The sequence below is a fragment of the Centroberyx gerrardi genome, chromosome 23 (genome assembly GCF_048128805.1).
Source record: "Centroberyx gerrardi isolate f3 chromosome 23, fCenGer3.hap1.cur.20231027, whole genome shotgun sequence".
Taxonomy (NCBI): Eukaryota; Metazoa; Chordata; class Actinopteri; order Beryciformes; family Berycidae; genus Centroberyx; species Centroberyx gerrardi.
Genome location: NC_136019.1, coordinates 835610 through 862923, shown reverse-complemented (window position 1 = coordinate 862923; position 27314 = coordinate 835610). Strand labels below are relative to the sequence as shown.

At 41.2% G+C, this 27314-nt stretch overlaps 2 protein-coding genes and 1 pseudogene across 3 annotated transcripts in view; 2 read left to right on the top strand and 1 right to left on the bottom strand.

Moving 5' to 3' along the window:
• Positions 1-2874, top strand: part of LOC139932509 (uncharacterized) — a 16912-nt pseudogene extending 14038 nt beyond the window's left edge. Inside the window, exons 7-8 of the transcript XR_013503913.1 lie at positions 24-161; positions 2870-2874. The product of XR_013503913.1 is annotated as an uncharacterized LOC139932509 (transcript). The remainder of the gene's footprint in view (positions 1-23; positions 162-2869) is intronic.
• Positions 2875-5739: 2865 nt separating this feature from the next.
• LOC139932512 (ceramide-1-phosphate transfer protein-like) lies at positions 5740-10888 on the top strand. The gene is made up of 6 exons (XM_071926304.2): positions 5740-5830; positions 7798-7862; positions 7979-8160; positions 8370-8526; positions 9228-9424; positions 10660-10888. The coding sequence occupies exons 1-6, from the start codon at positions 5740-5742 to the stop codon at positions 10886-10888; spliced, it is 921 nt and encodes a 306-aa protein (XP_071782405.2).
• Positions 10889-12672: 1784 nt separating this feature from the next.
• LOC139932508 (uncharacterized) lies at positions 12673-27314 on the bottom strand. The gene is made up of 7 exons (XM_078281780.1): positions 27062-27314; positions 26144-26239; positions 21423-21567; positions 21188-21300; positions 20017-20255; positions 14565-14692; positions 12673-14189 (listed from the first exon to the last, which is right to left on the bottom strand). The coding sequence occupies exons 1-7, from the start codon at positions 27312-27314 to the stop codon at positions 12758-12760; spliced, it is 2406 nt and encodes an 801-aa protein (XP_078137906.1). The 3' UTR covers positions 12673-12757.

Genomic DNA, 27314 nt, shown 5'->3' with positions numbered 1-27314 from the left:
TGCGGAGCTGTGTGCACCTGCAGGTTTGGAGCTGGAGCGAGTCTCGGACCTGGGCCTGCAGGCGGCCACAGAGCTCTGCAGAGACGGGACTGAAGAGCCTGGAGACTTTAATCCTGACGCACTGTCCCGTCAGCGGACAGAGGCCGTCCTGCACTTCCACAGTGAGCGTTTTACCTTACTTTACCTTAAATTTACTTTACCTTAAATTTACTTTAAATTTACTTTACCTTAAATTTTACTTTACCTTAAATTTACTTACCTTACATTTACTTTATATTTACTTTACCTTAAATTTACTTTACCTTAAATTTACTTTACCTTAAATTTACTTTAAATTTACTTTACCTTAAATTTACTTTACCTTAAATTTACTTTACCTTTATATTTACTTTACCTTTATATTTATTTTACTTAAATTTACTTTACCTTAAATTTAATTTACCGTATATTTACTTGACTTATATTTATTTTACCTTAAATTTACTTTACCTTAAATTTACTTTACCTTATATTTACTTTTACCTTATATTTACTTTACCTTACATTTACTTTACCTTACATTTACTTTACTTAAATTTACTTTACTTATATTTACTTTTACCTTATATTTACTTTACCTTATATTTACTTTACCTTAAATTTACTTTACCTTACATTTACTTTACCTTATATTTATTTTACCTTATATTTACTTTACCTTATATTTACTTTATATTTACTTTACCTTAAATTTACTTTACCTATATTTACTTTACCTTAAATTTACTTTACCTTACATTTACTTTACCTTATATTTACTTTACCTTATATTTATTTTACCTTATATTTACTTTACCTTATATTTACTTTACCTTATATTTATATTTACTTTACCTTATATTTATTTTACCTTATATTTACTTTACCTTATATTTACTTTACCTTACATTTACTTACCTTATATTTATATTTACTTTACCTTATATTTACTTTACCTTACATTTACTTTACCTTATATTTACTTTACCTTACATTTACTTTACCTTATATTTACTTTACCTTACATTTACTTTACCTTACATTTACTTTACCTTAAATTTACTTTACCTTATATTTACTTTTACCTTATATTTACTTTACCTTAAATTTACTTTACCTTATATTTACTTTTACCTTAAATTTACTTTACCTTATATTTACTTTACCTTACATTTACTTTACCTTATATTTACTTTACCTTAAATTTACTTTACCATATATTTACTTTATCTTATATTTACTTTTACCTTATATTTACTTTACCTTATATTTACTTTACCTTACATTTACTTTACCTTACATTTACTTTACCTTACATTTACTTTACCTTACATTTACTTTACCTTATATTTACTTTACCTTAAATTTACTTTACCTTACATTTACTTTACCTTATATTTACTTTACCTTACATTTACTTTACCTTATATTTACTTTACCTTATATTTATTTTACTGTATATTTACTTTACCTTATATTTATTTTACCTTAAATTTACTTTACCTTATATTTACTTTACCTTACATTTACTTTACCTTATATTTAATTTACCTTACATTTACTTTACCTTAAATTTACTTTACCTTACATTTACTTTACCTTAAATTTACTTTACCTTATATTTACTTTTACCTTATATTTACTTTACCTTATATTTACTTTTACCTTATATTTACCTTATCCAATATATTCAGTTAGATAACATGCAGTTTGTGCGTTTGCTGGAAGTATAAAGGTGGGACAAAAATGCAACCGGTGAAATTTATTGTTGTTATTTTCTATTTTTTATTATTCATTTATTTATTTATGTATTTTAATTTTCATTATTCAACTCTATTTTATTTACTTAATTGTGCTACTTTTACACCACTATCTCTTTGGATTTTATTGTATGTAAAGCACTTAGAAAAGTGCTATACAAATAAAGTTATTATTATTATTATTATTATTATTATTATTATTATTATTATTTACTGTAATTCTTGACACAAAATACGTCAAGAATTTCACTCAATTCTGAAACCAGGAGCAAGTTGAGGTTTTGGTCATACAATGTTTATTTAAAATATCACACAGGCTGATTTTCAGTCTTCATTCATGTCAATTTACAGTCCAAATGCCTCATAACCATGCAGAGAGATGGGAAATTGTGTTTATTAAATGAATTGGTCTTTAATGTTTGCATTACTAGCTGTAAACCTTATCAAATATACAGTAACATATGTACAGATATGCAGATTTGGATAAGCCAGTGTTGGGGACAACGTGTTAGTACTCAGATTACTTATTTATGGTAACTAGTAACTTAACATGTTAGTTTTTCAATTCTTAATTGATATTAATATTTGCACAAAATATTGGCTATCAGCAGCTTTGGTCTGGTCTCTCTCTCTCTCTCTCTCTCTCTCTCTGTCTCTCTCTCTCTCTCTCTGTCTCTCTCTCTCTGTTGCTCTCTGTCTCTCTCTGTCTCTCTCTCTCTCTCTCTCTGTCTCTCTCTCCTCTCTCTCTCTCTCTCTCTCTCTCTCTCTCTCTCTCTCTGCAGGTGTGTGTGTGAACATCAGGTCTATAGTGGTGGAAGTCGCAGTAACTGATTACTTTGAAGAACCAGACACTCAGGAAGCTCAAACCCTGTTCAGAGAAATCCTCAACACACTGCAGGTGTGTGCATGTGCATGTCTGAGTGTGTGTGTGTGTGCGTGTGTGTGTGCATTTGCTATCATGATCATGATACTGTAAGGCAATTTGGATAAAAGCGTCAAACTGGAATATGTTACCGTGTGTGTGTGTGTGTGTGTGTGTGTGTGTTCCTCAGGTTCTTCAGAAGCGTCCCGGTCTGTGTGACGTCCTGCAGGTTAAAGTCGAAGGATTCTGCTGACCTCAACTTGTCCCCCATACACACACACACACACACACACACACACACACACACACACACACACACACACACACACAGCACATTGTGAATACACTTTTCTTTAACCCTGATCCTCACACTCACATCCCTTATTCTGTCCAAACCCCTTAATGTTAACAAAACACTTATTCTTCTTTAATAAAGCTTTATTCTACCTTAACAAACTCTTATTCTCCTTAGCTTTACTCTTCCCTAACAAAACCCTTATTCTCATGTAACAAACCCCTATTCCCCGTTAATAAAGCTTTATTCTCCCTTAACAAAACCCTTATTCTCCTTTAATAAATCTTTATTCTCCTTTAAAACAGCCACCAATTATAATAAGGGTTTAACAAAAGCCTTATTCTACCTTAACAAAGCCATTATTCGTAACCATAATTTTAACAAAGCCCTTATTCTTACCTGGGACCTTAATCTGAACAAAATCTTTATCCTTACCTTAACCTTAAGAATAAGCACAACAACACACACAGACACACCTACTCACACACCAAAGACAATCAACCAATCAATGGATCAATCAATATCGGTTGCAGATGAGTGCTGATGTCCTGCAGTGAGTTTGACAGGAATTTACCACTGTGGCCTGTTGAAGAAAAAGATAATTTGCCGCGTATCTGTAATTTAATGATAATTAGAGGTGAGGTGGTGTGACTCAACGTCTTTATATAATATTTAAAGGTGCTACATGTAGAATTTTACCATCAATAAATCATCGTCACACTCATTTAGAGACGTCAGTATAACGACAGTAAACATCCTCCATAGTTTCTCCACCTGGTGGATCTGGAGGGAAATCTGCTGGATCGCTTTACGGCACAAAACAGGAAGAGGTTCTTCTTCTGTTCTTCCAGAGCAGACGGAGCTAAAGCTGAAAGAGTTTCTGGCAGCAGATGGTGGAAGGAGGGAAAGGAAGATGGAGAAATCACTTCCAACATGTTGATCCTCTTCAGGGAGGGGGAGGGGAGGGGGCAGGAGGCAACGGGGCTGATGGGAAATGTAGTCTTAATGTGGAGAAACACGAGAACTAACAATACTGCTGGAGTGAGATAGAGGAGACCGATCAGCTCTATGAGGCTCTCATTGGTTTACTGTCATTAGACCAAGAGAGCATTGATTTGATGATAGATTGATATTAAAATGAAAACGGAGCGACTTTAACTTGTGGAATCCAATCCAATAAAACTCATTCTTACAAACTACAGAAGCTCTACTGTCTTTGTGTTGTTTTTTTTTAATTAAAAATTAGTATTTGTTTGATATATAAGGTTATTATTGTTATTATTTTCTCTGTTCCGTTCATGCACACGACCTGCACATATTTCTGTACATAATCTACATATTACAAATAAATAAGATGACATTAACTTTATAGTTTGCTCAACAGAATCAGCAGGTAGCACAAGCTCCAATTAAATTCTGTATCACATCCAATGCAGACTGGAAAAACACTGTGGCAGTATGGGTAATGTACTGTACAATACTGCATGGAGAAAAACATACAGTGCTTTATCCTTTCTTGTGTGTGTGTGTGTGTGTGTGTGTGTGTGTGATAAGCCCCTCCAGGTCAAAGGTAAAGTGTAAAGTTTGTCCCGAGGCGCGGCCTGAAACAACAAGTGTGTGTGTGTGTGTGTGTGTGTGGAGTGTGTTTGACCCCCGTCCCGTTACGCCCCCCTGAACACTCCCCTTTAGTTTTCAGTCACACTCAGAAGTGTTAGTGAGCGTCATCACTTCCTGTTGACACGACGTGTCACCAGCCAGCTGTTGCTATAGTTACAGACAGCGTATGTTTTCAGTTTTATTGCAGATATGCAGATTGAGCAACACATATTTTCCTAACTGGATAAATAAAAACATAAAAATAATAATCAGCCTAGCATTATTTAAATGAATGGCAAAATTGTAAAATGTATGTTTCTACTCTGATTTTACAACTTTATATCATATATTGGGGAAAACAAATGTTTTGTTTTTATGAGGCGTGCAACAGCCTGTCGGTGTTATTTGTGCATAATTGTTTTCAAGCAAAATGTGGCAAATTCCCATCAAATCTGTTTCTTATAATTAAATATCAGCCTGCAGTGATTGAAGTGTAGCCAGTTAATTTATTTATCTATATTATTACATTTGTAGGAAGTTGGCTCCTCCTCTGTCATGCAGTCTAATCTAATCTAATCATTCATTTTGGTATTGCAGTGCCTGCTGGGTAATGGGGGAGGGGGGTGAGAGTGAGTGAGTGAGTGGGCGTGCGACCTTTAACCCCCAGTGAGAGAGAACGGCGCTGAACATGAAGACGTTTTACTGTAAAAGAAGACAAGAAGCGATGCAGCAGAGAGAGAAAGAGAGAGAAAAGAGTTAGAGCTGGAAAAGATAAGAGTGGACTATGTATCCATTCAGAGATAGTGTGTGTGTGTGTGTGTGTGTGTGTGTGTGTGTGTGTGTGAGAGAGAGAGAGAGAGACGGAGCATGAGAGAGGAAATGAAAAGTGACGGCTTGTAAGCAAGGTGTGTGTTTGTCTGTGTGTGTGTGAGTTAGTCTTATTTTAAAGTGAGAGAGGGGGAGAGAGAGAGGGAAAGAGAGAGAGAGAGAGGGAGAGAGAGAGAGAGAGAGAGAGAAAGAGAGAGAGGGAGAGAGAGAGAGAGAGAGAGATAGAGAGAGAGAGAGAGAGAGAGAGAGAGAGAGAGAGAGAGAGAGAAGTCTGGTTCTGAATCTCAGTGAGGAGTTACAGGGAAAGTGTGTATTAGTACATGTGTGTGTGTGTGTGTGTGTGTGTGTGTGTGTGTGTGTGTGAGATTCTGGTGGTCACCATGGTTTTCCACAGAGGGAGGATGCTGGCTCGCTACCTGCTGCTGTCGGCCATGTTGGCTCTGATCCTCTTCCTCAGCTCCTATTGGCTACGTGAGTTTCCTCCTCCAGATCACGACTTCATTATCTCGTTATCTCGACATATATCAAACTATTTTCTCACGATCACGATTTAATTATCTCATCATCACGAGACAAAAAATACAAAATTCTCGAGATCACGAGTTTGTACTTTTATTATTACATGTTATTGTTTGGCTTTCTATATTCTCTAACAAAGCACACACACACACAAGTCTAACACAACAAATTCACAGCTTTGGGTCGATACGTTAATTTAAAAAATCTGTTACAAGCCTGATGTTCATTTTCTCTTGATTTCTAAAACAAGTGAACAGTAAACACATCGTCCCCCACGAACGCTGCGGGACAATAAGTAGAAAATATGTTTCCTCGTGTTTCTTGAGCCGCTTTTCCACCGCATGGTACCGGCTCAACTCGACTCTACTCTACTCACCTTTTTTGGTTTTCCACTGGGCAAGTACCAGGTACCATATTACCAGGCACCTGGTACTTTTTTTGGCAGCACCTCCGTCGAGGCTCCAAGCGAGCTGAGGCGATACCAAAAGGTGACGTGAAAACACTGCAGACTACCGATTGGTCAGAGAGAATCGTCATCATTGCGCGAACATATGCTAACGTTAGCTACCAGGTTAGCTTTACCCTCTTGCGTCGCCTTTGTAGGATTTCCCAAACTCTCCTGTTTTTTTTCAGCGGTCTTCTGTCTTGCTGCCTTCAGCCTCTTCTGAAATAAAATCTGTCTCCCTGCTGTGACTAACACATACCGAGAATCAAGAACACCATCCCTTCCATATCCTCCATTGTTGCGGCGTAGCGGTGTCGCTATGACGACCAGTTGTGTGTGTGTGGGGGGGGGGCACATTGAGGGGGTACTATCTGCAGTGGAAAACCAAGTGGTACTACCAAAAGCGAGTAGAGTCGAGTCGAGTCGAGTCGATTTGAGGCGGTACCATGCGGTGGAAAAGCGCCATCGGTTGACGTACAGACAAGTAAACGCTGTGGCGCCCCCCTCAGGCCAATCAGTGTCATTTTGAAAACACCAAAATGGAGAAATCAGACACGTCATTCCCCAAAGTTTTCTCCCTGATTTCACTGTGAGGGGAAAATAAAACAACAGCCAGCAAAATACACTACTGCACTTTTGCTACAGTGTCTGTTTTGTTATTATTTCCCACCAGAGGTATTGAAAGTACAAACGTGCAACAACTGGAGGCAGAATAACGAGGCTGCATTCTGGTCATGTAGGATTAACCACCGACGGTTCAAATCAACAACTTAAAAGTTTAAAAAGTTTTCACAGAAACTGGTTTAAAGCCGTGCAGATGCCATGACTGTAATTTAGGGATGGGACGATATATTGAAATTCAATATATCGCGATGCAAAAATGGAACATGAATGGTGATATCAGCTCCATGTTATTCTGCTGTCAGGAACATGAATGGTGATATCAGCTCCATGTTATTCTGCTGTCAGGAACATGAATGGTGATATCAGCTCCATGTTATTCTGCTGTAGTAATCACTAATGAGACTCTTGACCATCACAGTTTCACAAGCTCTCCATCCAAATTATATTATTGTCACTTTATAATGACATTTTTAAATTGTTGTTTACATTCTAGCAGCCAATGGCATCGCTGGAAAGATTTGAGTCTCAGAAATAAACAGAATTCTGCTCAGTCAAGACTTTGTTGTCACTGAACTTTTATTGATCACATGGTATCGTGTTGTATTGAATCCTGAACCTCGGATCACGGATCGAATCGTATCGTGAGATGAGCACATCGTCCCGTCTGTAGTGTAATTCTGCTGGTTGATCTTGATCATTTTTCTCCGTTTTTTTTTAACTCGTCACACATGCAGAAGGTACATGTGGGTTAATGTTTCACAGCAAACCAAACACCGCAACGTCAAACATTATCACAGAAATATGGAAAGAGAAGATGAAACTCTCTCTCTCTCTCTTTCTCTCTCTCCAGCTCAGGGTCGAGCGAGAGACTGTGAGAACTCCTGGCATCCCTGTCTGAGTTTTTACCACCAAACAGTAAGATCAACACACACACACACACACATACACACATTCTCTGTATGGGGTGAAAGGAGAAGTCGGTGGTCTTTTCAATCTCTCTCTCTCTCTCTCTCTCTCTCGCTCTTTCTCAGCCTGAGCCGTCATTGGTTCCTGAGGAGTGGGCGGGGCCCTCCACAGCCCCGCCCCTCATCCAGGAGTGTCCCGGCCAATCCTTCCAGGCTCAGCGCCTGCTGCTGTATTTAAGGTCCAGCCTGGGAGCCAATGACGACGTTCTGCTGGAACCTTATCTACAGAGCTGGGAGCAGCTCATCAAGTACACACACACACACACACACACACACACACATACACACGCACACACATACACAAACATCTGAACATACCACATTTTTTGGCTCACAGGTGAATTTCTTGTAAGAAATCTCATAATTTGCCTATCTATCCTCTCTCTCCACCTCTCTCTCCTTTCTCTCTCTCTCCTTCTTTCTCTGTCTGTGTCTCTCTCTCTCTCTCTTTCTCCAGGTTTATGGAGTCTCTCGGGACGATCATCAGTTTCTTCTCTCAGAGGGTTAGGGACAAGGTTGCTGTGATACAGGAGCTGTCACTCAAGCACAGCAGGGAGGCTCATGGGAAACCGCCTGGACTACAAACCCCAGCTTCATCTGGACTGCAAAGCCGGGTGAGACCGACAAATTTGATAAACAGTTTGATAAACTGATTGACAGATTGGTCGGACGAATCAGCAGTCAGGAAACACAGCAGAGTCGCAGAGTGGTTACCATGGTCACAAGGGACACAGCGCCATGTTGGAAGAGTCTTTTTAAAACGTTAAGTTTTCAGGCAAAAGACAGGACATAACAAATACACACTTAACGGACAAGTTTAATGTTTTAAAATGAAAACCAACCAAAAAAAAAAAAGAATGCAATAAAACCGTACAGTAACACCACATCAAAAATCAATAAACCTTTCAGTAGTTCTGTTCTAACACAAAATGGTCTGATTTTGTCTTTTTCTGTCACTTTATCGGAAAACGTACCTTTAATCCTGCTCTGATTTTAGCCAAGTTGCCTCATTCATGATTGAATTTTTAATTTCCGGCTCATCTGGTAGAAATGGTATGGGCAAAATCTAAACCACCGGCGTACCGTTTCTACCGTTACACCGCCCAGCACTGCCTCAAACTGTAAGGATGTTCTCCGTTCTCACGTTCCTAAGAAGTTTGTTCTGTTTTGGGAAGAACGTTCTCCACCAAGACACGAGCATCGACTTGGACTTGGACATCCTGAGCTTTGGGAAATGCCAAACAAACAGAGCAGAACTAACTAACTGGGTTTTTACATGCCGTCCTTCTCCCTCTCTCCCTCTCTCTCTCTCCAGGCCTATCATTCGGTTCGTTCCATGGTGGAGGCGGAGCTAAAAGCGGGCGTGGTCGACTTCTCCCGTCGCACCCAATCAGGTTGCAGGACCCTGCTGAGGCTGCACCGATCACTCCTGTGGCTGAAGCTGATGTTGGCGGGTCTGGCAGAAGGACCGGATGCTGACGGACGCTACAAAACACCTGGAGAGTTAAGCAGGTAACACTCACACTCACACACACACACACAAACTGCAAAATGACTGACAGCACAAGATTTGTTTTTATTGATGTGATGTTATGTTTTAATTGGCGAGACCAAAAACAATTTTCCTGCCTTGGCGGGACAATAAAGTTGTATTCTATTCTATTCTAAAACAAATGATCATAGTTTTCAAAGGACAGTAAGGTATATGTACAAACCCTCAACTTTCAAGTTGGATGTGAACATTGTGGACTTTCTCACCGACAGATCTGTGTGTCCGGGTTCAATGATCCATCAGAAAACTGAAATTTTGACGGATAAATTTCTGTCCGTCAAAAATGGTTTGTTTTGGAATGTGGCAACACACGAACGCGTGAAATATTAACACTACTAACCTCTTATAAAACGAACAAATACAACAAATAGCAGGTATAGCTAATGTAACGTTGGCCAAATCTCTGGTTAGCTAATCTGTTAAAAGCAAAACAGTGAAATAAATTCAACAAAAAAACAATCATTCCAACATTCTGCCAGGCTTTCTCAGCTAATCTTTGGTTTGGTTTTGTAATCCTTTGATGATGAGTCGTACAACAACAAGATGGTGTAAACTGCATTAATTAGAGCCTCCGCCGATTGGCCAATCGACCGGTAACGAATCCGTCTGTCCAGAAAATTACGTCAAAACGGATGGAAATCTGACAAGAGACGGACACCTCCCATTGAAAATGAATTGAAAATGACACACAGAGACAGATATAATGGATCAGCGTAGTTGCTGCCTCTCACTGTGCGTTCACACTGTGAGCAACTTGGTCGATTAGGCTCCAATGGCGTCTCTGTAGCGGTGGCAGGCTTTTCAAACAAACTTAAAAACATTTCACGGAATTACAAAGAACGGAAGGAGCCGACAGAAAGTAAGTAGACGCCTCGTAACGAACGAGGAGATCGCGCTCGTTTGCGATCTATCTTCCTAGCTAGAAGCGTCCATGGATTCTACAGGGAGGCGTTTACATCGGTGTACTGCTGTGTCAGCACCGACAGATTCAAAAGTTGGGCGCTCAAATACAAGTCGCATGTAGGTCGAATGCCACAAGATCCAATGTTGCATCAGATGAAGAACTGCAACTCCAGAGCGTCAGATCTGAGTCACATGGGAGGAAAATCAGAACTGGGGAACTATCGGCTGCAGTGTGAATGAAGCCTCAGTCTCTCTCTCTCTCTCTTTATGTTTCTCCCCCCCCCCCCCTCAGAGAGGCCTATATGGTAGCGTTGGCCCCCCACCACCCTTGGGTGCTCCGCCAGGCCGCTGAGCTCGTCTTCCTCGCTCTCCCAGACAGGCAGTTCTTCCTCCGGCTGGTGTGTGTGAGGAGCGAGCAGGAAGCCACGCCCATCCTGCACACACTCATCCACGCCCTGACGCTGGTACACACACACACACAGCGCATCCTGGACAAACACAACATGCTGGAGCTGCCGTGACCACGGACACACACACACACACACACACACACACACACACACGCCAACACCCTGGTTGTACATAAGTGTTTGCAACAATCTACAGACTTGTTGGACCTGCTTTGGGAAAGACACAGACACACACACACACACACACAAACATGCGTACATAAATATGAAATGTATGGAATTAAAACACAATAAACAGTCATATACAACCCATCTAGACCTCATCTGTCTATGTCTGATCTGTTGCTATTCAAATAATTACTGATAGTTCTTAATATCATTTTTATTACTATTATTTTTATGTGTGACCCACAGACTTGTGTGTGGACGATCAGATGTTTTCATTCAACCTTTATTCAGGTAAAATCCCATTGAGATCAAGATCTGATTTGCAAGAGAGACCTGAATTACATTAAAAAAAAAACCTCATAAAACTAACAAACAATTCATAAAATAAAAACAATAAAATTCAGTAAAAATAAATAAGTAATAAGTAACAGTCTGCTGTTTCACATCTAATCATTTCACTCTGCGGTGAAGACATCAGCTCCATTTGTAATTAAATTACCTGGCGCCACCTTGAGGGAAAAATGTTACTACAGACAAACAGCTAACTGAAGTTAGAAACATGGAAGATTCTGGTTGGTTACAGTTCTGCTCCAGTGGAATGATGAAGTGGAGAAAAAAACAAACAAATCTAAATATAACCAAAATAACCTAAAACAACATGAAACGGCAAGTAAAGTTGTTTAAAATGTAAACACTACACAGGTAAACAACATCCTCCATCAAATGACGTTGATATTGGCGCTGGCAGCACAGCCACAGGAACCGACTGCATGATGATCTTAAATCATCTGGTAAAATATGAGGCAATCTTAACCTTTGTGAGAACAAACAAGCTTTACAAGGATTCATGTTTGTGAGTGTGAATTTTACATGAGCTGACAGTAGCAAATATGACAAAAAAATACAGTTTGTAAAGTTGGTACAACAATCTAGAATAGTCAAGGTTCTCAAATTAGACACTGCAGTACCTTTTCCAGTATCTGTGCTCCATCCAACACAACACAACCACAACATTCAGCACAAAGAAACAGGATGTGAGTGATTCTTTGTGTGTTTTGAGGCAGAGGCTCTGAATAAAAGCTCTGTCAGTGTTTGACTTGACTACTGATACAAGTCCAGGTATCACTGCCTTGATTTTACAACAAAAATGTTGATAATGATAATAATAACAACAACAACAATAATAATAACCTAACCTAAATTAACACCTTAATTAAAATTAAAAAAAATGTAAATGTAATAATCATACATTTCAACCTTAGATCTTTTCCCCCGTCAAATACTTAGTGGTAGTTCTGTTGAAGAGGGGGGGAACAGAAAAAGATGGATGCTTTAGGACATAAATCCAACCAACTCGAGAAAATGACTGTGGTCGAGATCAGGCTTGAATGCAGGAGCAAACTCCGCTCGATTTGGGGTCAAAGTCCAGTGTTAAAACTTTGCTCTGTGTCTGAAGTGTAATGTCATCTGCCGTATTAAATTTAGAACATAAATAATTGTGTTTTTGATTACATCATAACACGACAGCCCATAAGACATTACTGTGTACACGGCTCGGCATGAACTGACTTTTTCAATACCGGCACTGAAAACATCTAGCAGTAAAACAATTTGTTAAAACGTTTTACTTTCGTACCAATATTTAATAAACATAAAAACTGAAATAACAATAACCTAAACTTAATAAACGTGTAATAAGTTGTTTAATTGCAATAACAACAAATAAACTTTGTTTTGGATATTTTCCATTAAATAGACATCAATAGTTCTTTTGGAGAGAAGGGGAACAGAAACTGGAGAAAAATGTGTTTTTTAGGACTTGGATCCATCTGATGATGACTTTTCTCCGACTTGGTGACTCTTCATGTGGGTTTTGAGGCAGTGGCTCTGAGTAAAGGCTTTGTCACAGACAGTGCACTGGTACGGTCTCTCCCCGCTGTGGGTCCTCATGTGGACGGTCAAGTGGTGTGGACGAGAGCATTTTTTCCCACAAATCCCACAGACGAACGGCTTTTGGCCAGAATGGATTCGCAGATGGTTGTTGAGATGAGACTTACGTTTAAAGGACCGGCCACATTCTGTGCAGCTGTAAGGCGACTCCCCGGTGTGGATCCTCATGTGAATCTTCAGAGCTCCATTGGACGAAAAGGCTGTGCTGCATTCGCTGCAAGGGTACGGCCTCTCATTGGTGTGCGTTCTCATGTGATTCTGTAACTCAACATCCGTATAGAATGTTTTGCAGCAAACATCACAGAGGTATGGTTTCTCTCTAACGGTGTGAATCCTCTCATGTGATTTCAGTGCTCCAGGAAGTTTGAAGCGCTTCCCACAAACCTGACAGCTGTAGCGCCTTTCCCCTGTGTGGACCAACCTGTGGTGGGATAAAGATCTAAAGTTCCGGAGAGATTTATTGCACACATCGCAGCGAAACGGCTTCTCATCTGTGTGGATCCTGTGGTGAGCTTTGAGCTGTGACTTCAAACAAAATGCTTTATGACAAACATCACATTTATGTGGTTTATCCGCATGGATCTGCTGATGATTGTTCAACACAGACTTCTGACTAAATGCTTTATGGCAAATATTGCATTCATATGGTCTCTCTCCTGTGTGTAAAGTGGCGTGCCTGTTGAGGCCTTCCATGGTGAGGAAAGACTTTTCACAAGCAGGACAGTTGTGAGTTTTTTGGTGATTTTGAAGATGACCCCTCAACGCCTCCGCAGATTCCAAATGTTCTCCGCACACCCCGCACAGACATTCTGGATCGTCCACGTGACGCCAGACGTGTTTGTTCAAAATGCCCGTTGACCTGTGCAGAGATCCGCAGACTTTACAGGAGAGAATAGGGTTACTGTTCTCAGTCAGAGTCTTTGGAGAAGACTGGATCAATTTCCCGCTCTTGGCCCCGGAACAAGAACGTTTGACGTGCCGCTTCCTCGTTCTGTTTGATGAGCGCGGTTCAGACTGACTCTCCTTCAGGTCCTCATCACTGTCGTTTGGTTTCCAGTCGTCATCTCTGTCACTTGCCTCGTCTTCATCATCTTGCTTCCCATCCTCGTCGCTGGTGTCCCATTCACTCTCAGCTGCAGATCGGGCAGAAGTGAGGGCCATAAGGTCATTGGTTGGTCCTGATACACCATGATCTTCTCCATCATCACCTTCCTCTATTTCCATCTGTTGCTGTGTTCTTGAGTTGTTGGCCAGAAGGTCTGCCTTACTGCTTTCTACTTTTTCAATAGGATTGCTGTGGGAACGAGAAGCAAAAATTAAGGAGTTCCATTATATACATGTACATTTTCCTTTGGCAATATCAAAATGTACCTATTGATGAAACTCCTTTGATGATGATGTTTGATGATGTTTTAAATCCATAAGAGTCAGCTATCTTTCCAAGAATCCACAAGACTGGCCAAAACATTTCAACACAGCATACATGGGACAATGCATGAACCCTGCCATGGGTAGTGTGTTGATTCCTGCCTGGGGGCCACCCATAATAATAATAATATTTATGCCACTATAAGAAGCTGTGGATAAAAGCTCCTAACCAATGAAATGTTCTGATATGTGAGGTTATATTTTCAATACCCAGCCCTTACACAAACGGTTTTTGAATTACCTTGTGTGTAACTTGGTTTTTTCACTTGTCATTATCATAGCAGAGGTGGATGGAAAATCTTTGGCGGCTTCGTCTTTCCTCTGTAAAGGATGAAGCTCTTCCTCGCTGGCCTGGTGTTCCTCTCCTGCCTATAGGAAATCGAGTTTTGTTCCCAAATAAGATTTCCACAATTTAAAAAAGTGTAATGACCAACAGCACAAAATTACACCAATTGTTGGTTATTTTTAAAAGATGGTATAGCTTAATTAAATTATTGTTTGACAAAATGCAAGGCATTTACAGACTGGATACTATTTTTTTTTTTTTTTAATGATTTATATTTTATTAAAGTTTTCAAATTTTTAACACAGTACAGACAAAAACATGAATAACAAACATCAAAAAACTCTTTACAAAAGACCAAGAAAAGAACATTTTATTAACTAATTAACTTAAATTTATCTAAAAGAATAAATAACAAATTAAAAAAAAAAAAAAAAAAAAACCCACCAAAATGGGTCCTCTATTAATAGTAGTATGCCAGGTTTTCCAAGTGATACATTCCAAGTAACATATAGGCCTATTGTGCTACCACTCCAAACGGGGGTCAGTCCTCATTACCCGAATTTAGATATACAATATATTTTCCCCATTTTTCGATATATTGTCCTGCCTATCAGTGCTTCTATAAGACATTTGCTCATAAGAGGCTACTTTGCCGATTTCAGTAGACCAGTCCTGAAAGGACGGGCTCCCTGGTGTCTTCCACCCACTCATTAAAACGTGGCCACCCACCATGATGCAAGTCAAAATCCAATCGGACGCACTACAATGGGCAACTTGTACAGGATCACCCAGTAGATATAGCCTTGGTTCGAAACCAAAATTGTCCCCAGAAATTTCTGTAATACGTTTGTGGACCCGCCTCCAAAAGTCTTGGATCACTGGGCACTCCCATAGGGCATGAAATAAAATACCCTCTGAGCCTGGGGCCTGACACCTCCAGCACTCCCCCGAGTCCTTAAGACCTAGTCTGTGAAGACGAGAAGGTGTCCAGTAAAATCGGTTGAGAACTTTGAATTGGATAAGCCTAATTCTAATATCCCTTGACATTTTCTTAGAGTTTCCACAAATCCCCTCCCACTCCTGTACACTTAATGAAAAGCCCAGGTCCCGTTCCCAGGCTATCTTTAGAGCATTAGATACTGTATTGGCCTGATCAAAGATCATTGAATAAAATGAAGCCTCGTGGCCTGTTCCATATACCATAGTGACACCAGCGAGAATATCAGAATTTTGAGGGATATTTCTGGGCGAGCCAAAGACCTGTGTTAGTAAGTGCTTTAGTTGTAAATATTGCCAGAACTTAGATCTGGGAAGGTCAAAATCTAGGACTAGCTTATTAAATGCTTTGAGGGTGTTTTCTTCGTTTAGATCTCCAAGTGTAAGAATGCCTTTATCCACCCACTCTTTCCATAAGAAAGGGGCTTTGCCTATTAGTAATTTGAGATTCAACCACATACTTGACTCTGAGTTAAGATAAGGATTTAGATTAAACGTCTAACATATTACCCTCCACGTATCCTGCAGATGGGATATGATAGGATGGAATCGACACCGGGGAGACAATTTGGTAGACAAGCAATTCAACAGAGGGAGAGGAGAGCCTATCACCTGCTCCATCTCATACCATGGGGGAGCCCTCTCTGGGGGTAATGCCCACTGAGCTAAATGTCTGGTACTAAAGGCATAATGATAAAATAGCAGCTTAGGCAGCCCTAGTCCCCCCTATCAACTGGAATTTGGAGCCTTTCCAAGCGCATCCGGGGACGTCTCCCATTCCACAAGAAATTGTTACATATTCTATCAAAATGTTTGAAAAACCTTCTAGGTATGTTAATAGGTAGGGATTGGAGGAGATAGTTTATCCTAGGTATGCAGTTCATCTTCAGTAAGTTAACTTTGCCCCATAAGGATAAGAAGAGTGAGGACCATCTTTCTACATCAGATGAAATTTTCCTCAGCAGGGGCTCAAAGTTTTTTTCCACAATTTCACTCAATTGATGAGAAAATAAAATGCCTAGGTACCTCATACCCTCTTGAGGCCATTGAAATGACCCTGCCTGGAAGAAGGATCTGGGGCAGTAGGAAGACAGTGGGAGTGCTTCAGATTTTGACCAGTTCACTCTATATCCAGAGAGCTTTGAGAACGAGTCAATAGAGTTAAGCAAAACTGGGACGGACCTCACCGGATCAGATACCATCAACAAAATATCATCCGCGTACAACATCAGCTTGTGAACTGTATTCCCTATTCTGACCCCCGGGAAGGCGTCATTTCGGCGTATTGCAGCTGCTAGCGGTTCCAGTGCTAGACAGAAGAGTGCAGGAGAAAGACCTGAGCCTTGTCTAGTGCCTCTGCCCAATGTGAAACAGGGAGAAATGATGTCTGCACTGCTGCCTCTGGTTGATTATACAGAACCTCTATCCATTTCATAAACGTCTGACCAACCCAAAGGCTCTAAGAGTGCGGAACAGGTATCTCCATTCCACACGATCGAACGCTTTTTCCGCATAAAATGAAATAGCCGCAATTGGAGAATTTAAATCCTGGACTGACCTGGGACCTGGGAAGGTTCAAATCATCAAGAAAAGAGGTTATATCTTCATCAGTTGCGGAGCATTCTGATAAAGATCCATGTAAAACCCCCTGAATGTATCATTAATATCCTTTGGATTGGTCAGAAGATTCCCTCCCTGAAACGTATTGCAGAAATTGCTGAGCTAGATTGCTTCTGCTTAATATATCTAGCTGAAAATTTCCCTGCCTTATCCCCAGATTCAAAGTAAGTTTGTCTCGCCCGAAACAAGAGAAACTCCACCTTTTTGGAGAGTATACAGTTATACTCATATTTGAGTTCTTTTAACTCCCTCAAGTTAGAAGGAGACATATTCTGCTTCAGATTAGTCTCCGCTATTTCTATCTCCTTCTCTAGTCGGGTGAGCTGCAAGGTATTTAGCTTTTTCCTGTATGATGCATACTGAATGACATAGCCCCTAAGATAAGCCTTCATTGCCTCCCAGGCAATACCAGCAGAGGGTGCCGTGGGCACATTGATTCCCATGTAATTTTGAATTTGTGCCCTAAGTTCTTCTTTGAAATCAGGGTCCTGTAGGAGAGAGGAGTTGAATCTCCATCTAGGTGATCTAATTGTTTCACAATAAGGTAATAAGTCCATGCAACATTAGCATGGTCAGAGATCAGAATGTTCCCAATTGAGCAGGATAAGACAGCAGGAAATAGAGAACTGGAAATAAGAAATAGGTCAATTCTTGAGTAGACCTTGTGAGCATTAGAGTAGAAGGTGTAGTCCCTGCCTGTAGGATTCAACATCCTCCAAACATCTGTAAGCCCCAAAGAAGTGCATAAACCCTTCACCGTGAGAACTGAGTTAGCTGGTTTACTACATCGAGAGCTACTCCGATCTAATGTCTGGTCCAGAGTGATATTAAAATCTCCACCCAGAATAATGGGAAAGTCCCCACTCTCGAGTAATTTACTCTCAAGGTCTACAAAGAAGGCAGGGTTATCACCATTTGGAGCGTAAATATTAGCCAGTATCACTGACTGTCCCTGAATTTCTGCCAACACAATGATAATCCTACCCTCTCCATCAGATATTTCCTTAAGACATTTAAATTGCAGGTTTGCTGATTAAAATAGCAACCCCTTTGCTCTTGTAAAAAGACCACATCATATTTCTTAGCCTTTAAGCTGCAGAGTACCTTCTTTCTCTTGATAGGGCTTCCCAGGCCGTTTACATTCCACGTAGTGTAGCACAACTTATTACCACTAGTCATTACAGGCAAGGACAATCTGGAAAGATACTGACCTGGCTACATTGACTATATGCCAAATGACCCGTGGTGTAAAAACAAAAGTAAAACAAAATTGTAATTTCACTGAATCAGTTTTAGTTTTATCAAGCGCCAACACTCTAACACGGCGCATAACCAAAAAGCTTAACAATGAACTATTATGGTCCATGACCCGTTGCTCAGCTGGTGCACTTCAGTCTGCATCCAAGTGACATAGCACACATAGCATTCAATGCAAATCAGTCAAATATGTAAAGAACACCGATCCACAAACAAAACTAATTCACCACTCCTCTGTTTTAGTTATTATTATTATAAGAAAAGGAAAAAAAAAGCCGTAGGCCTATGAGAAAGAGAAAACAAGATGGAAATGGAAATAGATTAATTGCCTAAACATATTATTGATGGGGGTTAGTACAGTGATTGCAGAGGATTTTTTTTTTCCCTTTTAAAGAAAAACGAAAAAGGGCTGTCCTTCCAAGCATCATGGTAATTAAAATCAATCTCGCGACGATGGTCCTGGGTCTCTCGTTTGGGGCGGGTCTCGGGCGCAGATTCTATGAGCCCGGTCCATCTCAAAACCACCCGGCGGAGGGTTAATGCCAAGAGAATCCGCCAGCAAGTCATTGAGAAAGGCAATAGTATTACTCCTCTCCTTCCCCTCAGGTATTCCTACAAATCGCAGGTTGTTCCGTCTTGCTCTGTCCTCTGCCTGAGCTAGTTGGTCCTCCAGCGCAGCCAGCTGGGATTTTGTAGCAGGAGGATTCGTCTTTAGCTGGGCTTGAGCTTCCTGATTAGCATCCTCCAGCATCCCCACTCTCCTCTCTACCTCCGTCATTCGAGTCAGGACTGCGGTAAGTTTCTGTTCTGTTGAGGCTGTTGATTTCCTAATCTCTATAAGCATTTCAAATAGCATTGTGTTGGATATCTGGGGCGAGGAAGCATCGTGTGTGCACTCGTCTTCGTCCATAGCGGTTGCTAGCGCCTGGGATGTTGACCTCAAAATCCTTGTTTCTTGCATTTTCGCCGTCACGTTCTTCTGTGAATCCGTCATTCTTCACTTTTATAAAAGTATTAAAGCAGCGGAAGACGTAATTGACTAATTTGAAAAAAACGTAAAGAAGGATATTTATGCTAGTCACTTGGAGCCAGAGTTTCAGGCAGCCATCTTGATCCCCGCGCCACGTGACTCCCTACAGACTCCCAACGGATACTTGACATTTTAGCAATATGGGTTGATGAACTTCAGGGCCCGTATTTATCAAACTGCTCAAAGTGAAGTTTTGGTCTGTACAGAAAGGTAAATGTAAATATCCTTCATTCTCAAATTTATTAAGAATAAATGCTATTTACTTAAAAATTCTGTTGACTTAAAAGTACTCTAAGTTCAGAAGAGCTCCAGAGCTCTCTAACTTTGTTAGGAGTTGGCAGCAGGGTCCAGATGGCTGCCATACGGAGACAGAGGTGAGCCCGCATCTCCTCACTTTACCACTAACTGCAGTTTTAATGAAGCAGCATCAGAGGACTTATCAATTCTACTGATTGGGGAATTATTTTCCCCAAGCAATTGTTGAACCACTTCAGCAAGTCCTACCTTCAGTCGGATGTACAGGGCGGATCTTCCTTTCCCAGAGGACTTGATGGACCTGTGGATCTGTTCTGGTGTCAGAGTCTTTAGTTTCAGCGGCTGTAGTTTCCTGCTGCTGTCGACTGTGAAGAGGTCAAAAGGTTTGTTTCCTCCAGCCAGCCGAGGGAACCTGGACCTCAGCAGGACCAGGAAGTCTGCCTCCTGTAGGCCACGGGGACACTTCACCATCTGTACCCGGCATGTCACTGACACAGAAACAAATTCACCAGAGGGTTAACTCAATTCAATTCAGTTTAATTGTCATTCCTCCTTATATGAGTGCAGAGTAATGTGAAAAACGTTTTCTTGGGGTCACAGTGCAATCCAAACAAAGGTGTTGGACCTTTAGCGTTAGCCTGGTAAGACCATCCTGATCACGTGACCTCACATTCTGTTTCGCTCCACGGATCAGCCTGGACTTCCAGCCGCCCACATCGATTTCTTGAAATTACAATGTAACTGGGCCAATCAGGGACTGCGTCGTAGTTGATGACGTAACCGGGCCAATCAGGGACTGCGTCATAGTTGATGACGTGAAATACAGGCCGCCGCTGGCAAAACAGTAATGGCGTCTCCCGAAGCAACGAGCGTTAACGTTAATGTTTGTAGAGTAAACACAGCCATAAGTGCAGTTATTGCAGATATAGACTCAATAACAACAATTAAACAAGAACAAGAGTATGCACTAGCGGAGTTTCTCGGCGGAAAAGACGTTTTCGCCGTTATTCCGACTGGATCTGGATTTGGATTCACTGATTGGCTGAAGGAGTTTGTCTGTCAAGGCAAGTACTCCCGCCCACTGAAATCGATGTGGGCGGCTGGAAGTCCAGACTGATCCGTGGAGCGAAACAGAATGTGAGGTCACGTGATCAGGATGGTCTTACCAGGCTACTTTAGCGTATGACTACTGGCACAATTCAGTTCAGTCAAGACCACTCAATAACCCTTATGACATACAGTACATGCTCTCACACTTTTCCTCTAACAACCAGCCTCTACACAGGCACTCTCCCAAAATACCACAAGATACTTTTACATTATATCCTGTTTGTTAGTAAACATAGCCATATATTTACCAATCAATCAACATGCATCCTTATTGGATAACTTAATTAGGAATTAAACTCTTAAAATATACCATTGTGTGAGAGAAAAGTCCGGGAGTCCTCCAGCACGCAGACCCTGAGATATAGGTAGTGCTGCATTTCAATGATCCGAGATCCCCCTGATTTCCTCCTCTCATACTGATCTCTGGGAGAAAATAATCTGAAAGATATGAGTGCAACTGCCCCACACACCCAAATCGTCCACATTTCATTCTCATGCTAGCTATCTAATATAAATTATGATATTAGGAGCTTCTGCGTTTGAACCTTGATGGAAGCTGATACTCCGGGTCCTTCAGATTATCACAAAGCGGAATGGGACTCAGGGGCTCAGGTGTTTCATCCTCCTCCTCATCACCCTCCTCTTCTTCAATATGGCAGAGGAGGTCCAGGCTCCCGGGGTCCTCAACACCTGGACAAAAAAAGTTGAGTGTGTCAAACCTTCCATTTATTCACCCTTTTGAATTTATGTTCCAAGTATCATGGTTCAAGATGAGGGAATGTGCTTCATGATGTTTTTCATATTTATTTTTTTTTACTTTTATTTATCCAGGGAATATTTGCTCTACATTTACACTTTTTCATCACTGCCCTGCTTCAAATTCATAGAGTGACACACATTCCCACCTGGGGGCTGCACAATACGCATAATGACAGTCTTCCAATATTGGCCAGTGGGGGTTTACCAGTACAACCAGAATTTACTACAGTTGGCCAGTGGGAGCTGCCCTCTACATGACGGTATACTACTAGCGACCAGTGGGAGCCCTTCCTGGAATGGTAACCTTATCATAATGAGGCGGTTTGTGGGCCCAGGGAGGTATGTTGAGCCAGTCAAACTGGTCAAACTGGATAGACAAATAACATCTTGAAAAAACCTCTGAGAGTTCCAAAGAGATCAAAGGAAACCTTGCCTCGAACTGGGATAATAGGTCCAACTCCCCCGGTACTAGAAAGGCAGCACATTGAGCTGCACATGGAGGCACTTGAGGATGGAGGATACCCTGGACACCTCCTTCTGGAGGTATACTGGGTACAGCCAACTGGGAGGAGTCACTCCAGTCACTCAGTGCTCAGATTTGCACTATTAAAATCGCCAGCGATGATAAAAGCAGCATTCGGGTACATACTTTCATGCCTGTTTACAATCTCATACAGCTCTTCCTGTGTGTGCGTAGTGTCAGCATGCGGTGGAATGTTAACAGCCATGAGAATGACCGCATTGAACTCTCGCGGGAGGTAGTAGGGGCGACATCTGATCATAAGGTATTCCAATGAGATAATCTCCACATCAGAACACCATACATTGTTGATCATGAAGCAGACACCTCTCCCACTGCTTTTCCCTGATTCTGGTGTCCGGTCCTGTCTGTAAATGCTGCGCCCCTCCGGGACAATGGCAGTGGCGGGGATCAAGGAGTCCAGCCAAGTCTCCGTGAAAACCATAACGTTACGGTTCTTAATGTCCCGTTGAAAAGCCAACCTGCTCTGAAGTTCATTCAGTTTGTTGTCCAGTGACTGGACATTCGCCAGAAGAATACTCGAGAGAGGAGGAGAGGAGGCCGGTGTTATGCCGAATTCTGCATGCCTGCCAGGAAGGCATGCACCTCACGGAAGCCGCTGTTTCAGTCGAATTACACTACTACCTCAGCAGGTCTTCATTTCTACCTGCCGGGAAATGCATCCCCCTCTTATCTCAGGCCAGGTGAGGGTCACCTGCATGAAATTCACTCTGTCAACTAGGGCTGCAGCTATCGATTATTTTAGTAATCGAGTATTCTACCGATTATTCCATCGATTAATCGAGTAATCGGATAAGAAATACTTTTGCTTTATTAAAGAGCAATAGTAAATATACAAAAGAGAAAAGCTGTCCGCACGAAGCTGTCCATACGACACTGTGATTTACTGAAAACGAGGTGAAATAATTATTATTGATATTTATTACTAGGCCTAAATATCATACAAGTTCATAAGACTGGCTAATGTACATTTATTTACTATGTTGAAGGGTTGCCCTACACCTGCTGACCCTACTCACTGCAATCAAACTAAACTGAATATACCTGCTGTATTGGACTGGTGCATTTTAGGCTCCAATTGCTACTTACACCACCTGATATTTTGCTTTCTGGGGTATTTTATGCATCACTGTGAGGGGAGTAGGTGTGTGTGTGTGTGTGGGGTGTGTGTGTGTGTGTGTGTGTATGTGTGTGACTATCATAATAATAACATGAATGAAGCTCAGGCTTTCACAAATTGACTGCAGCATTTTATTTTCTGTGGTTATTTTCTTGAGCAAAACTTAGCTAACTTAGGGACATCATAACTAGCCACCATATTGATTTACGTTCTTAACTAGCCATTACATATAGCCATAATTAACGTGCATTCTTTACTAGCCTTCATCTCATCCCGTTTTAATATTAAGTGCTGACTCCGCCCACCCGGCCAGTTTCGGCGTACGCCGGTAGCAATTACAAGTGGACCCTATCCTACAGTCCCTGCTCTCAGCGGAGGGAGGGAGTTACACTGTGTGGGAAGCGCTGTGACCGTCAGACCTCTCTGGATTAGACAAGCAAGTAGAGAAAACCAGCATCAGCCGAACCAATTTATTGCCAAATGCTTTGGGATTCAACACATTAACATTGCTTCCCATGGTCAGAAAAAGTCGGCAGATTTGTCGCTAGTCGCTTTTGAGAAATAAAGTCACCAGGGGGGTCTGAAAAGTCGCTAAGTCTAGCGACAAAGTCGCCAAGTTGGCAACACTGGATCCCAAACTTTGGACACTTTCTGTCGTTTTCTCTGGCCTGTCTCTTCTCTTCGCCCCTCGCTATTTTCTCTCTCTTTCTCCAGCGCGTTGTGCAACAGTAATAATCATCCGTGCGAAACACACTGAGTGTGTATATAGTTATATGGATTAAACGAAGCTTCGATGCAAAGAATTTGCATCGATGATTTTTAGTAATCGAGTTACTCGAGTTTCTCGAGGAATCGTTTCAGCCCTACTGTCAACCATAAATAGCCCAAAATGTGTGCTGTAAAAAGGATTTGATTCTAGGGTCACCAGAATCAAAGTTATAGGGGGGATGCATTATTTGGTAGGTAGAAATGCAGACCTGTCAAGGTAATTAATATTGTAAAAGAGCAATTCTGCTCACAAATCGTTAAAATTTGAGATAGTTTCCCCTTTCGTTGGCTTGTAATAGTGTAATACGACTGGGACAGTAGCTTCCGCGAGGTGCATGCCTTTCCCGGCAGGCATGCAGAATTCGGCATTACACCGGTTCTCACGTTTCCTCAGCCTGACTAGAAGTCCGGCTCTGTTCCCCCTCCTGCGCCTCCTGTGCCGTTTCCCAGGTAAGACCACGTGGTAGCAGGTCGGGGTTGTCCGCGATATTTGTTTTTGTAGATCTCGTTAAAAAAAATAGTTTCCGCCGTAGATCTAATGTCCAGTAAAGTCTGTCTATCATACTGAATGATAGACGTGGTTGTCGGTGAGATAGTGGATAGAAACACTAAAAACAGACAAAAAGTTTACAAATTGTGGACGAGCTCTCTGTGTGGCAGCCCTGTTCGACGTCGCCGGAAGTCACTTTCTGTTGACCCATTGTTTTTAGTAGGATTCTTGCTTTTCTTGCTTTGTCCCCATTAGAAGATCTGATGCAATACACGCATGTCTTTCAATAAAATTGACCAATTTTGGAAACTCTTATATGTTTTTGTTACATTTATAGTAGTCATAAGCAGCTCTCCATTTCTCAGAGTTAGACAAGCTGTTCATCTGGTTAAAAAATTTGACGTCTTACGTTGTGTTACAAGCTCCTATAAGTAATCTGACAAAGCCATGTACTCCCTTTCTGTCCCCACTTTGGATTGCATTCCAAGTCAAAATTTTCTCTAAGATATTGCAATCAAAAGCTGATTCCTTCAATTCTCATGTAATGTCTTTGCTTTCATGTAGCCTCTATTACAATCCATGTACTTACAGCTTCTTAGCACGTCTCTCACTTGGCCTTCCAAAAATCACCCTGGAAAGAACAATCGGTCTCTTTAGTGGTCAGTTTTTTCTTCTGCATGTTCAAGCATTCTGATAAATGGAAGACATTGCAAAGGATCTTTTTTGAAGATGGGTATTTCTCTTGAAGTGCCATCAGCACTTGTTTGAGTCAACTAAGCCTCTTTATGCCTGTCATGTTCAGTAAATGGCACCCATTCAGTTTCCTTCTTCAAGATATCTTTGTAAAATGGATGCTGTGGGTCAGACAGACTTGCACTTCTGTGATAAAACAATCATCCATGTTGATTAGGAATGGAGAAGCAAGACACTAGGAGCACGTGGGATTTCAACCGATGAAAACAGCTTGGAGGAGGGGCAAGGTCACGAAGGTTTGCACAAGGTGCAACAGGGTAACCGATTTCTAGCCCTGCGACAGTAGGGACGATGGATGGTATTGTCGGTCGGTCGGTCGGTCGCTCTGTTGACCACTTTATGGGTCGTGTGGCCCGCAGGGAGTTAGACAGCAGACTCTCGAGCGGGAGTCCCGAGTTTGATTCCTGGCAGGGACGCTTCCACAAAATTCAACGTCGCGGGGCTGTTAGACTCTTAGTCCCTCAATGTATTCATTGACATACAGCTTTGGTTAGGACAAGATGAAACCAACTGATGTGATTGTGATTCATTTTTCACTCACTCGCATCACTTTATGTCTGGAACAGGTGTTAGGTCTTGCAACTGAGCCCCAAAAATGTGCAGATTGTCCTGGCAACACAGTATAAGTGAATCTGAAGAAGAGTTTTGTGTTTCTTTCCTTCTTCACAGTTGAGAACTGTCTCTGATTCTGTTCGTTGTCTGGGTTGTTTCTGTGCTCTTTTTGGCCTCTAGGTGGCAACACTATTCTTTTGAACTCCTCAAAAAAACCTGTCTCAAACACTGATTATAAACAACTTTATTAAGAAACTTTAGAAAGAGAACTGTAAAGACATACTTGGCTGCTGTTTGTTCTGCTCTTCCTCCTCAGGGAGTTCACCTCCACCTGACTCCTCCTCTTCCTCCTCACACACAGGGAGCAGCTCAAGGTCATCTGGATCAGGGATCAAGATTTGATTATCTTTTTTAATTTATCAACTATCATCTATCCATATATTCATCCATTAATATACACTGTTAATTTATCAATCGACCTATCATCTCTGTCCTTCAAAGTCAGACAGTGAGTAGTGGAAAAATAGAAAATTGCATTGTTAATCTTGTGTCCGGAAAAGGTATTGTTGGCACAGAGGGGGACAATATATCATTTAGTAGCATATATGGACATACATTTTGTTGATATGAAATCTGAATCTATCTGATTTACTTAAACCTAGTTATTTATTTACTTTTTTTTTTTTTTTATCGTACTCTGTTTTTGTTGAACTAGCTTTTAGATTACATTAGATTAAACTTTCATGATAGCGGTGGAGACAAGAACAGAACAAATGCGGGTTAAATAAGCGGTCTAGTATGAGTTTTGCATTTGAATCTTTTTTCAGGATTTTTGATGGCCCCCATTATACGCAACAAGAACAGGGCATGTCAGCCTACTCTAGATCCTTCTACGGGATGAAATAGACTTTAACAAGGCTGGTATGAATTTATGCCCCTGTTAAAATAAGTTCTCTACACCTCTGATAACATTATTATTCCTCTGGATGCAGGCCGAATTGAAGAGTGGGTCATACGGATTCCTTAAAGGTCTTCAGTTATGGTCTCCGTTACATATTCTTTTAACGATAAGCGAGGCAACATGAAATTGCCAGATTTTTGAATTCGACTTCACGTTTTCTCCATTGACAAGACAACGGGACGTTCTTGACTTGACGTTACAGTATATTAGTAGTATAGAGAAGTAAAGTCTGCCACTTACCTATTCTCTCTAGTTTGACTCGAGGCTGCAGGAGAACATCCAGCTGTCTGCTCTGCCGGTCGATCTCCTGCTTGAAGCCCGAAGCCTCCTCCTCGTAACCGGCTACTGTTCTTTCTACAACCGCTAAGATTTCCCGGGCGGCTGCTGCCAGTCTCTCGGTGACGATTCCTCTCAGTATCTCAGCTTTAGACATGTTACTGAAACTCTCAGGTGTCCCGGAGTCCGCGGTGTTCTCGTGCATCATGTGAAGCAT

Coding starts and splice junctions, on each gene's coding strand:
- LOC139932508 (XM_078281780.1), bottom strand. CDS start 27,314: ATGCTTCACATGATGCACGAGAACACCGCGGACTCCGGGACACCTGAG. Junction 26,240..27,061: donor AGTCAAACTAGAGAGAATAG/GTAAGTGGCAGA, acceptor TCCCTGATCCAG/ATGACCTTGAGCTGCTCCCT. Junction 21,568..26,143: donor GCAGAACAAACAGCAGCCAA/GTATGTCTTTAC, acceptor TTTTTTGTCCAG/GTGTTGAGGACCCCGGGAGC.
- LOC139932512 (XM_071926304.2), top strand. CDS start 5,740: ATGGTTTTCCACAGAGGGAGGATGCTGGCTCGCTACCTGCTGCTGTCG. Junction 5,831..7,797: donor CCTCAGCTCCTATTGGCTAC/GTGAGTTTCCTC, acceptor CTCTCTCTCCAG/CTCAGGGTCGAGCGAGAGAC. Junction 8,527..9,227: donor CATCTGGACTGCAAAGCCGG/GTGAGACCGACA, acceptor CTCTCTCTCCAG/GCCTATCATTCGGTTCGTTC.